Genomic DNA, 14,071 nt, shown 5'->3' on the forward strand with positions numbered 1-14,071 from the left:
CATTAACATCTTCTAGTGCAAAGACCATGGAATGCATTATCACCAAATTAGTTTATGACTACATTGAAAAGAACAATATTATTACTGATGATCAGTTTGGTTTCACACTTGGCTTTCTTTCAGAATAAGGTAAGATTTAAGGTTACATTACTTAGGTAGGTAAGTTATGTTTGGTTTGGTTTGGTTTGGTTTGATTTTGTTTTGTTTTGTTTGGTTTGGTTAGGTTAGGTTAGGTTAGGGATGAATTGGTTAAGTTAGGCTAGGAGACCCTTCTATATATATATATATATATATATATATATATATATATATATATATATATATATATATATATATATATATGTGTGTGTGTGTGTGTGTGTGTGTGTGTGTGTATTTACCTAGTTTACCTAGTTTACCTAGTTGTATAATACAGGGTCCGAGCCAAAGCTCAATTAGTCCTGTCTCCATACCTGAATTTGTCCAATTTCTCTTTAAACATGTGCACACTCTTTGCCGCAACTACCTCTTCTTTTAAGTTATTCCATATTTCAACCGTTCGATGCGGAAAGCTGTATTTCTTAATATCTCCCAAACAAAGACTCTTCTTTAATTTCTTCATATGTCCCCTTGTACGTCTATCTCCTTCCTCCACTTTTACAACTAGGTCATCTCTGTCTATCTTCTCCATGCCATTTACTAATTTGAACATTGTTATCAGGTCTCCTCTTTCCCTTCTTTCTTGCAGTGTTGGTAATCCAATTTCTTCCAGTCTTTCCTCGTAACTTAGGTCTTCCAATTCAGGTATCATTTTCGTAGCTGTTCTTTGTATTCTTTCCAATTTCCTTATATCTTTCTTTTTGTGTGGAGACCATACCACTGCTGCGTATTCCAGTTTGGGACGTATCATGTGTGTTATGATTTTCTTCATCATTTCTTTGTCTAGGTAATTAAATGCCACCCTGATATTTGCTAGCAAATTATATGTAGAGCCAAATATTCCATTGATGTGTTTTTCTGGTGAAAGCGTGTCTTGAATTATTACTCCCAAGTCTTTTTCTTCTTTGCTCTTTGGTATTGTGATACCTCCCATCTTATACTCCCATGAAGGTCTCCTTTTACTTCTTCCCATCTCTATTACATGGCACTTCTTTATATTGAATTCTAATTTCCATCGTTTACTCCATTCATAAATTCTATCAATATCCCTCTGTAGTTCCTCACAATCCTCTTGGTTCTTTATTACTTTCATCAATTTTGCATCATCTGCAAACATATTAATGTAGCTATTTAAACCCACCGTCATATCATTTATATAGACCTGAAACATTATAGGTGCCAACACAGACCCTTGTGGTACTCCGCTTGTTACTTCGCACCAACTTGATTTATTATCTCTGATTACTGTACTCATTTCCCTACCTTGGAGATAATCCTTCATCCACTTAAGTATTTTTCCTTTTAGCCCTCCTCGATGTTCCAGTTTCCATATGAGTCTTTTATGTGGAACTGTATCAAAAGCTTTTTTCGGATCTAAATAGACAGCATCAACCCAACCATCTCTCTCTTGTAGTTTATCTATTACTCTTGTATAAAAGCTCAGTAAGTTTGTTACGCAAGATCTCTCTTTCCTGAAACCGAATTGTTTTTCTGTTATTATATTTTCTTGTTCAAGATATTGCACCCATCTGTTTTTAATGACTATTTCACAGAGTTTACTTACAATACTCGTGAGTGAGACTGGTCTGTAATTCAGTGGTTCCATTTTATTACCTCCTTTGTATAACGGTACTATATTTGCTCTCTTCCATTCCTTTGGTACTTTTCCTTCCTTTAAAGAACTGTTAATTATCTCCCATATTGGTTCTTCCAATTCCTCTCTACATTCTTTCAATATCCATCCATTTACTTCGTCTGGCCCCATCGCCTTCCTAGTATCTAGCTCTTCCAGTAGACTTTTAATTTCTTTTCTTTCCACTTGTATGTTTGCTATTCCTTTCTGTTGTTCCTTATCTCCCAGTGATGCAAAGACAGTTTCTCTTGTAAATACAGACTTAAGCTTTTATTCAGTATCTCAGCTATCTCTTGTGTGGTTTCATAAATTTCTCCATTTTCCTTCAGCTTTGTAATAGTATCTCTATGCTTTATTTTTCCATTTACATATCTATAGAAAAGTTTGGGTTCTTCTTTACACTTTCCAACTACATCTCTTTCAAAATTTCTTTCTTCTTCTCTTCTTATTTTAACATAATCATTTCTAGCTGTCCTGTATTCTTCTCTATTTATCTCATTCCATTGTTTCCTCATTTTTTTCCATGCCCTCTCCTTTTTCTTTTTTGCCTCTGCACACTTTGCATTAAACCACACTTTCTTATTTTCTTTTACCTTATATCTTGGCACATATCTTTCAACACCTTCTCTAAACTTGCTTAAAAACACTTCATATTTTTTCTGCACCTCCATACCTCTTAATAAATTATTCCAATCAAGCTCTCCGTAGAATTTCTTTAACCCTGTAAAGTCTGCCTTAGCATAATTTTTTCTCTCATTTTTATATTCCTCATTGAATTTTGGCACTTCTTCTTTGATCTCTATCTCCATCTTCACATGATCACTTTTTCCCACTGGACACAAATATTCTATACTTGGTTCATTTTCTGGCTTTTTTGTAAAAACTAAGTCTAGTAGCGATGGTTCATCTTCCCCTCTGTACCTAGTATTTTCTTTCACCCATTGATCCATCGTGTTTACCATCATAGTCTGTAAAAATTCTTCACTCCATGTACTGGCAATCCCTGTCACCTCCATCTCCCCCCAGTTTATCTCTTTGCTATTAAAATCTCCTACTAGTAACACCTTGTTTCTTATCTTTAGCATGTCATCTATACTTTTTATGAACTCGCTTTGCATGTGCTTATAATCATCAGTCACCCAAGTGTTGGTCTTTGGAGGCATGTATGCAACAATAATTTTTCTGCTTTCTTGTCCTTGGATCTTGATCTCCACACTCAATGTTTCTGACCTCCCTTCACCATATTCCACTGTTTCTATCAAGATGTTTTTTCTTACTAGAATCATCACTCCTCCTCCTCCCTTATTCTTTCTATCTCTTCTCCATATGTTATATCCTTCTTCTTCAAATTCAACATTAATCTCCCTTGTTAGTTTTGTTTCCGTAATGCATGCCACTTCTGGTTTCTTTTCATGTAAATAATCTCTTAGTTCCCTTAGGCTGGACACTAATCCATCTATGTTTGTATACATAACTTTAATTTTATTTATTGTGGACCCATTTCTTTTGTGTTCTCTCTTTGTTGTCTTACTTCTTGCTCCGCATTCTTTAACCACCATTTCCTCATTTTCATGTCTATCACTCTCCATATATATCTTTCTGCCTATTCCTGTGTTCTCTCTTCGTTTTTTGTCTTGGCCTCCTGTGTGTGTGTGTGTGTGTCTAAAACTTATACTAATGCCACCAGCAATTATTTTTAATTCATCTTTGTACTGGGAGCGCTACTGTGAGCGATTGGTCTAAACTATGATCTGTGCAGTGTTGATTAAGTTACTAATGGTATTTACATGGACAAAACTATTTTTTATGGTAAGTTTTGATACATTATGACTAATCTGCAATACATTTTTGTCATAAATTACTCTGTTCCTTATGACAGGGGGAATAAAAAAAAAAGAATGATTTGCAACAGAAAGTGATGGCAGATTATTTAAAAATGCATCATAACTTTAAAAAAAAGTTTTGTTTTTCTTTTGTTAGTCACTTCATTATTTTGTTTTTCTTTTGTTAGTCACTTCATTATCAATCATTTGGCAATTTCTGATAAAATGGCACATATTCTACATTAAATTTATTAATTTACAAGAAAACAGGGGGGGGGGAGAAGAGAACAGAATGAAATATTTCTGGTCACTCATAATGCTGTGTGTGAGCTGTGGCTGTGTTATGCAGATTTATGGGCAATAGTGGAGACATGGAATCCCTGCCTAGCCTGGCCGCATCCGGCAGGTCTGGGTTGCCATTGTATTTCCCTTGCAGTGTTACCAGGTAATTCAAGGGAAAGTCATGTTAGGTTTGGGGCAATGTGGCCCAGCCAGCTGGGGACCCCACTTTTCCACTAGGTGCCGATTTCTGTAGTTTAGAACACAAGGTGCTATATCATATTCTGGAAGCTGATATATACTGTATGATATTCTACAACCTTAATTCTATCTGATATGTAAGTATTAACCTCGAGAGAAGAGGGTAAGGTTATCTCCATATTCCCCTTTACTTTATCATTACCAAAATGGAAAAGGTCCATTATTTTCTTTATTGGTCTGGTGGTCCTTGGCCAGAAATGAGTTGGGAACATATATACAACGAATGTTCACAGTCCAAATAATGTGAAGGCACGTTCTAGATAGTAAAAAGGAATTTATTGATTGTAAAAACAAATATGGCGCGGCTGGTGTTCTACACTGTAAAAACGAATTTATTTCCATAACAATGGATTATTAGGCTAACTCTGAGTTCAGCAGATGAGGCAATAGAGTTGGTGAAACAGACTGGACTCACACACTTCACACGTCATGTCAAATTATGACTTACAATACAGACACTGCACATCACGATACACCACAAGGAAAACACTCTGACCAGGAATACCTCGGAAAACTGAGATGAGTTTTTCTAGATTCTTCGTCAGCTGTCACCGTCTGGCTGATACTGCTGCCATGTGTTGTTTACGTCTGTCTGCCCTTCTATTTACAAGCTGAACTTTCAATTTTGAAGCTCATTCATTTAGTTTTGTTTACGTACTTAATATTTAATACATAAAATTTTAACATTCGTAATATTATGAAATGTATCATAAAATATACATGTTTTGATATTTCTGATTTACATATTATCAGATTTTCTTCACGTGGCATTAACATATATGATATATTATCACAAGTGAACGAAATTTAAAATAGAAAATAATATATAGTATTGTATAATATATCTAAGCCTTAAAACGATTAGGCCCGTAGTGCAGCGCGCCTTCTGTGGAAATCGTGAAAGACAGGTGGTGTTTGTGCTGTGCATGTTTTTATTTAATTGCCAAGGGCGACTTAAAGGACTGCTGCAGTTGCAGAAGACAGTAACTTACAGAAAAAGAAATGCAGGAAATGAACGCTGCAAATCTGGAAGTAGAGTGTGAGTGAAGAGGCGGCAGCTAGTGAGCGCCAAGGGATCATCAGCTGGGGACTCGCAGGTCTCCGGGCACCACATCATGGGGATATCAGGACTATTGCCTTTCCTAAAGAAGGCTTCCCAAGGGGCCCACCTGAAGGACTTCAGAGGTCAGACGGCTGCTGTGGATGCTTACTGCTGGCTGCACAAAGGAGCCTTTTCATGTGCGGACAAACTGGTGAAGGGAGAGCCTACCAATGGGTGAGTGCACTGTGTTGCAGTGTTAATTAGTGTACAGCAGTGGTGTGCATCAAGAAATATTTAGTAATGGCTTTAAGTGTTGATTGTGCTCCTTGTTACATTGTTTAATTATTTATCTTAATGAGATATGAAAATCACTGGTAGCGGAATGGGGTCTGAATGTTGTGATAAAGAATAAAGAAATTGCAGTGTTACACTGTAGCTTATTTCTGTTTTCCTTTTTTTTTCTCTCTTTTCCAATTCACAAGAAGCTTGAGGACTTGGTGTGAAGGCAGGATTTCAAGAAAGGAAAGGAAATATATGCTGTTACATAACACTAATGGGCAGTGTTTTGCCTCCCCTTGACCTCCACTTCAAGTTACTCTCAGTCATATTCCATGTGTTAATGATGCATCTTAGATGGGGCTCTAATATGATCTGGTGTGTCTTGCAGTTGCTCGTGTCTGTCTTGGAGGCTGCTGGAGTTTGAGCTTGGATACCTTGTGTTGGTAGTTGGTTAGATTTCTCACCTTGATAAGAGTCTTCATCCCTCATCAACTCCTGTTGCATCATCCAACCATGAAGTACTTGGAGAACCTTAGGAGGAGCAAAATGGTTTGCTAATTTAGATGTGCAGAATGTTTGCAAAAGAACCATTAACAAAACTCAGAAAGACAATGACAAGGAAAGGCTTCAAGAAGGTATTTGAAGGCAAGAACAGTAAAAGTAGAAAACTTTTTTGTGTAAGATGTTCCAAAGTTCTACAATACAAATAGAAAAGAAACAACCTCTGACATCAGTGTTATGATGAGGGACAAATTTTTTTTTTTTCATTATGGCCCCTGGTGGGACTGTAGGTCAGTCTCTCAAAAAGGCAACTCAGATGAGAACAGTGATCATTAATTATCTTTCAAACTGTTATCGGGTCAGCACAAATTAACCTTCCCTTAACCGAAAATAAGTTCAACCCAGACAGTGATATTGTCAGATATTCATTTATTGAGGTGTTTCTTGAAGACATACACCCCCTCATTTTTAATAATGTTAGGATGCAGTTAAACAACCTGACACCACTGTTCATGGAATAGTTGTGCATCAAGGTTTTCATGCTCTATATTGAGACCTGAGCAGTCCTGATAAAGCATTGCCTTCCTCTCCTGAGGTGGTGTAACTTGTGATGTGTGTTCAGAACTAATCCTTCCAGTATCTTTCAAATGTAAATGATGTAGTGCTCCCTGCATCTGTGAAGAAAGTACAACTACAGTACTTCTAATTATTGTTTCTATCCCCTCTCAGTAATTTAAATATTATAAGCCTTGAATCTTGTTGATGTAAGATATCTGTGGTGTTTCAAGTTATATTATTTCTGATGTTTTATAGGGAAACCAAAGTTTTATAAGAAAACCACAGATGACAACAGTATTTCATGACAGGACAGTATTCCAACATGACAGGACCTAGGATCTCTAGAGGGTCATCATACATTTTTTGTCTCTTGTCTAGAAGGTTCTCGATTAAGAACCAGCCTCCCATTAGTCAAGCTGTAGTTACTGTTTGTTTGATGTGGTGAGAGAAGCTTGCATTGTTGCTCATTGTAACACTTCAGTCCCTGACCACATTTTTGGCTGGATCTCTTAGCAGTTGCATCTATAGTTTGTTGAAAACTGAAGTGCTTCTTGTTTTCCATATCACAACTGTTTAAACATGCTGTTTAAACACAGCTGTTTAAACATGCTCAATTCAATATCCTCTCCATATCTTGCTGTAGTAAGGTGTCATGTTGTGTGACTGTCTTCTTGGATACTCTGCTGTCATCCACAGTTGACTTTGCTCTTGAGTTCTCCAGATTCTAGTCTGTCTCTTGAGTTGTGGTAATGAAGAGTCATGGGCCTAGCATTTATCCCTGAGGAATGCCAATTATGAACCCAACTGTGACCTCATTAACTCTCATTACAGCCTCCCCTCTAAAAACATCTCTTCCTTCACACAAAACTACATGCACCTAATTACACACCCTTTACTGAAAATTCTAAATTACATATGGCGACTCCTACACCAGCTTAGAAGTCCCCATCTGGGGGAGGGGACCACAAATGTCCCCAGGTTGGACTGCTCTTCTGGTATTGACCCTGTCTTGATGCCTCCTCAACTTTTTCCTCATTAACTTCTGCAACATTCATGGTCTTAGATCAAATTTTCAATCAGTAGAACAGCACCTCTCCTCTACTAAACCTCATCTTTTCCTCACCAAAACACAGGTGTTTGAGGCTACTGACAGTAGCCCATTTTCTGTTCCCACCTACTTTCTCTATCCACATTTTCTTTCCAAAGTTGGATGTTGTGTCTATGTGTACGAAGATTTAACTTGGTCATGCCCATGCTCTTGAATCTTCCAAATTTTCCACCATCTGACTATGACTACAATAGTGGTTCCCAACTTTTGCACCTTGGAGGAACCCCTATGATAATTTTTCATATTCCTAGAAACCCCTATATATATATATATATATATATATATATATATATATATATATATATATATATATATATATATATATATATATATATATATATATATATATATATATATATATCAGACATGGGCATGGCTATAAAAATTATTATGATTTGATTTTGATTATGATCAGGAATACTTTTTTGATTGTGATTAGATTATGATTACTTTAGTTTTGCTGTTTTAGTTTTTTATTATGATTATTTTTTTTTCTTTTTGTGTATGATTAGGATTAGATTATGATTATAATCACATTTCCTTGTGATTATTAATAAAAAAAGATAATGATTAGCAGTGATTAAGTACATTGCCTAAATAGGTAGCAAACTGCATCTATTAGGTGTTCCATATATGAGTACAATAATATAACTTTTTAAATCACTTACTAACAAATGGTATTAAAAACATACTTTGTGTTTAAGAGGTTTTATTTGTATTTGCTTTGCAATACTTATTGCATTACTTCTATTAATTCATTTCAAATCATGATTATAGGCTTTCACAGTAATAATGAAAACAAAATATTTCTCTTTGAAAATATAGAACTTGTTATACACATGATTTCTTATAAGCTAGATTATTTCTCATGTAATGTCTGATTTATTGTGTGTTGGTTACATGATAAACATCAACTCCTTAAAGCAAACATCGATCATTCTGCATCGTTCAGGACGAAAGACTTTCCCAGCAATAGAGAAAAGTCTCAACTGGAGCTGATGATGCTGGGATACACAGATATCAGAGAGCCAGTATAGTTAGTTGAGGTAATGTTGACTGATTCTGTTCCCAGAAGAGAAGGGGATCACTGTCATCCTCTGTTCTTGGCTGACTCAGGTAGGATTCTGCTTGTGATAAAGTTCATGTTAATGTACAGAGGGAAGAGCTCATTGATGCTGATGGTGTCATGAATCTGAACAGGTTGCACTTCTTCATAGGGACCTCCATATTTTCCTGAAGGGAACCCTTCTCTTCATTGGTAGTAGGCATAATTTAATATACTTTAGACTTCAGTAGGGATTTCATGAACATGACTTCTTCTGGTGAGCACTAGTCCATCTTAAAATGTGGATCTAGGAGTGAAGCCAGCTGAAACATCTCCATGTCTTCATAGATCTATCTTTTCTCACATGAACTTTTGAGAGTAGTAATTATCTTTGACTTGCATGTCTGTGACGGTTGTTCAAGCTCAGCTTTCAGTCTACAAATGCATGGAATTACTCTGCTTGACGTTACAACATTCTCTCCCTGACACTCTAGAGTTGCTTCTTCAAATGGTGTCAAGATATCTGTTATTTTCTTGATGAGATTAAATTCATATTTGGTTAGCTTTACTGGACAGTTTAACTGATGAATCTTGTTACTGTTGCTCCATTGGGTTGTATTTTTGGCCTGAAGTCTGCATTCACCTTCGAGAATGTCAGATGCCAGTGCAGAATGACGAATGTGTGATACTAGATGTAAGGCTTTTCCATTGACTCCTGATACAGGCTCTGCTTCTTCACACACACCAGCAGCGTGTGCATGTACAAATGTGTTGTTTGCCTTACATAGCCAGCAGCATATGCATGTATAAATGTGTTGGGTGATACAATACTACAACACACACACACACACACACACACACACAGTCACTCACACACAATGATAGACAGTTTCATGATTGATACACACATTACAGTGATTACACAGACAACATGTTTCATATGTAACCCTGTAGCTGTGCACTCTCACACCAGCCTGGCAGCAATCATTTTTACCTGTACTGCATTTCAGATCTGCTGAAACAAGTATTGGCTTTGTGTGCATTTGACTGATACTCATATATCATGGGAAATAAGCAACATGAGATGGTGCTAAGTTTTCAAAACATACTTGGACTTGAAAGCAAAGTGCTTCATGGAAATTACAAAGAAATAATCACAACAATCACATTTTAATCATTGATTATTATAAAAGAAAATATAATTATTTGATTATGATTACACAAGTTATGTTTTTTTAATTATGATTTGATTATGGTTATGTAATCAGAGCCATGGATGGTGATTTTTTGATTAGTAATCATAATCATGCCCGTGTCATATATATATATATGTATATATATATATATATATATATATATATATATATATATATATATATATATATATATATATATATATATATATATATATATATATATATATATATATATATATATATATATATTTAAGAAAAGTTCTTGAGCAATGTAATTCATATGAAATCTATAATTACATCACATAAGAGTTCATATTAATTCCTCCTTTGAATATTGGGGTAATATTTGCTCTCTTCCAATCTTTCAGTATTCTTCACTGTGATAGTGATGTCACCACTAGACTGTGAATCTTATCAGCCAGTTGTTCTCTACATTCCTTTAATATCCAATTTGATACCCCATCTGGACCAGTTGCTTTATTTACATCAGGTTCTTCCATCATAAGTATTTCCACATAACTGACTGGGACTGTACTTAGTATATTCCTCACCAACTTCCAGCATCAAACACCCATTCCGCAGTAAATACAGATCTGAAACTATTGTTCATAACCTCCACCATGTCCTGTGCATCATCATAGATTTTTCCTTCAACTTTCAATCTTGATACATCTTCCTTCTTCATCTTCCCATTAATATGTCTAAAGAACAGTTTGGGTTAATTCATGCACTTATCTATTATACCTCTTTCATAGTTTCTTCTCTCCTTTCTTATTATCTCAACGTACTTATTTCTAGCATCAATATATTCCTCCCATCTGCTCTCAGTTTTCCTCTTCAATCTATTCCAAACATTTAGCTTACAATTTCTAACCTCTTTGCATTTTATATTGAACCATTCTTTACCATTTCTACATCTTGCTCCTCCTCTAGGTACAAATTTCTCCACAGCAGAATTATATATCCCATTTTTCCTGAACATCTGCATCTTCTTTCCAGTCTACGGCAACAAAGTTTTTTCTTAATTTTTCAAAGTCAGGTTTACTATATTTAAATCTTTTCTCCTTATAATTTTCATCAATGATTACATTTTCATTCTTCAATTTAAATTCCATCAACACATGATCACTTTTATCCAGAGGGCTATCATAGTGTATAGTTTCAATAATTTCCATGTCCTTGGTAAACACTAAATCAAGTCTTGATGGTTTATCTCTTCCACTAAATCTGGTATCACAATGAACCCATTGAGTCATTAAGTTTTCATTCGCCCAGTTTAATAGTCTACTACTCCATGAGTTTTCACTTCCAGTAGTTGTCAATGTCTCCCAATTTATCTCCTTACAATTAAAATCATCAGCAATAACTTTATCACTACTTTCCATCACTATCTTTTCAAGACCTTTTAGCACATCTACCAACATCCCTTCATATTCCTCTTTTTGCCAAGCATTGATCATAGGTGGCACATACATTAATTCATTATCTTTCCATTTCCACTTCTTATCATCACTTGTGAAATTTCAGACTTGTCTTCAATTTTTATTACCCTCTCCACTTTAACACACTTTTTAGTCATAATGATCACTCCCCCTCCACCCTTGCCACTTCTATTTTTCATCCATAAATCTTATTTATCATCCGCAGTGTCATGAGTTCCCCATTCATTTTTCCACTTTGTCTCATATAATGCAGCAACATCCGGTGTGGTTCTGTTTAATAACTTATTTAATTCCATCTTTGTTGACATTGCTCCATTTACATTAGTATAACATACTTTACTTGTGTGTGTGTGTGTATGTGTTATGTTATTTTTCTGCAGCTGTGTAGCCTAGTATTTAACAGATAATCAGTGAGGATACAAGAATTGGTATTGCGATGTACTGTAAACGGCATAGAATTAGCCTTGTAATATACTGATAATATTCCAATGCACAGCCTATAAAACTCTCCATGGCAAACAACCAAGAATTTGGGTTGCCCTGTCAGGATATTTTACATTACGAGATGCAACACCAGACACAAGTCTTGACATTTTATAGAGGATTGACAACGTATAAATGAGTAACATAAGAGCACATGCACTTATACAGAATAATTTTTATTGTATGAAAGATACAATTTTAAACTTTTATTGTAGGAGCAATACAATAGTAAGTGAATATCAAACACAAAATGTGTTGCAAAATGAGATATGACAAAAGGTTAGTACCTGTATGCAATGCATGGTAAGATTAGTAAATCCACAGGGGAAGTGGGTGATTGGTATTGACATAAACAATGGAGTGTGTCACTTAGGAATGAAACAGGTGAACCTGCATGGCATGGAGCTTTAAAATAAACAGGAACCATAGGCTCCACTTCCTAGCTGTAAGCCCCTCCTTTCTACTTATATTTTGTAAATATGCTGCCTGCTAATGCTATGTTATTACCAAGCCAATCATAATCACACGTGGTCGGTTCTCTAGATTATGTCATCATGGCTGTAACTGATGTTTTAGCATCTCATTCTACTCTGTTTATTGTTATGTAGCATTGTGACTCCATACTGACTTAGTCCTGACTGCAGGTTGTTTGCCAGAACTAGTAACATTGTATGTTGGGAGCCTGAATAAGATCTTGTACTACTATTACTTAAGTGTGAATGCATCACATAATGTGGAGCATATAATGGTTCATGGAATGCATTCTCAATGTCATACCAGTGTTATATGGTATACCAGTCACAAATTCTCCAGTAACTGGCAATTTAGTACAGCAGGGTTACCAACCTTCCACTATACCATACGGGTTATACCAGAAATCATTGTGTTCTGTCTCATTGTATCACACCATAAAGGTAACAAAAACATTTTTCATGGGTGTACTTGAGCCTTCTATCACCTGAGTTTCATACACCATGTATTTCTGCTCAGAATCATGCCAAGTCTGTTCTCCCACTGACCAATAACTCCTTCCTTAATAGAAAATGTCAAAATCTTTCAAGATCTAACTCCCATTGAGATTTCTGGCACCCAGCCAAAAACATCTCCAATAACGTTACTTCTTAATTTTTCCTTCCTTTATTTCAGCTTGATGGCATCACTGCCATCTCATCTATTTCTAAAGCTGAACTCTTTGGTTAAACCTTTGCTGAAAATTTCACATTAAATGATTCAGGGTTTGTTCCTCCCTCCCATCCTCCAACTACTTTATGCTCTTATTAAGATAGTAACATAGTGATGTTTTCCATGTTCTTGCTGGCCTTAACTCTCAAGAGGCTTATGGCTCTGATGAGCTCCCTCCTATTGGTCTTTGAAACTGTGCCTTTGTGCTTGCACTTTGCTTGGTCAAACTCTTCTAACTCTGTCTATCAACATCTACCTCTCCATCAACACCTACCTTTCCTTCTTGCTGGGTTTGCCTGTTCATAAAAAGGATGACTGCTCTAATCCCTCAAACTACTGTCATGTTGCCTTAATTTCCTACCTTTTTAAAGTTTTTTTAATCTGTCCTTGACAGGAAGATTCTTAAATATCCATCATTTCACAACTTTCTATCTGACTGCCAGTATAGGTTCCATTAAGGCCACTCTACTGGTGATCTTCTGGCTTTCCTAAATGAATCTTGGTCATCCTCTTTTAAGGATTATGGTGAAACTTTTGCTGTTGCCTAAGACATATCATAAGCTTTTGATAGAGTCTGGCACAAAGCTTTGATTTCCAAACTACCCTCCTTCAGCTTCTATTCTTTTCTCTGTAACTTCATCTCAAGTTTCTTCTCTGACTGTTCTCTTGCTACTGTGGTAGATAGTCACTGTTCCCCTAAGTCTACTAACAGTGATATTTCTCAAGGTTCTGTCCTGTCACCCACTCTCTTCCTATTATTTATCAATGATCTTCTTAAACCAAACTTCTTGTCCTATCCACTCCAACACTGATGATAACACCCTGGGGCTGCATACTGGAAACATCGTATCTCCTACAAGCTCATGGAACTCACATGGCTGATCTTGTAACTTGTTACAATGCATACTGGAAACGTAAGCACCACCATATTATATCATAAATAGTCCTTGGAATTTGCGAGCTACTGGGAGCACCCATAACTCAGTTACAATATCAATATCAAAGTCACCAGATGTTCCACTTCAACTATAATCAAAAGGATTTATGGATAAAGGAGTTTAGCACACTGTCGCAGTGTGTAGAACACCAACAACACTGGGA

The 14,071-nt window shown here is 36.0% G+C and overlaps 2 protein-coding genes across 2 annotated transcripts in view; one reads left to right on the top strand and one right to left on the bottom strand.

The window, feature by feature from the left end:
• LOC135102785 (signal recognition particle subunit SRP54-like) overlaps positions 1–4,776 on the bottom strand; it is a 67,773-nt gene extending 62,997 nt beyond the window's left edge. The window contains 1 exon segment of the mRNA XM_064008294.1: positions 4,640–4,776. The gene's annotated coding sequence lies outside the window, so the exon portion shown is untranslated.
• A 233-nt stretch (positions 4,777–5,009) lies between these two features.
• Positions 5,010–14,071, top strand: part of LOC135102525 (exonuclease 1-like) — a 116,221-nt gene continuing 107,159 nt past the window's right edge. Inside the window, exon 1 of the mRNA XM_064007805.1 lies at positions 5,010–5,410. Within this exon, the coding sequence (XP_063863875.1) occupies positions 5,250–5,410 (161 nt within the window). The 5' untranslated portion in view covers positions 5,010–5,249. The remainder of the gene's footprint in view (positions 5,411–14,071) is intronic.

Source organism: Scylla paramamosain, chromosome 8, assembly GCF_035594125.1.
Source record: "Scylla paramamosain isolate STU-SP2022 chromosome 8, ASM3559412v1, whole genome shotgun sequence".
Lineage (NCBI taxonomy): Eukaryota > Metazoa > Arthropoda > Malacostraca > Decapoda > Portunidae > Scylla > Scylla paramamosain.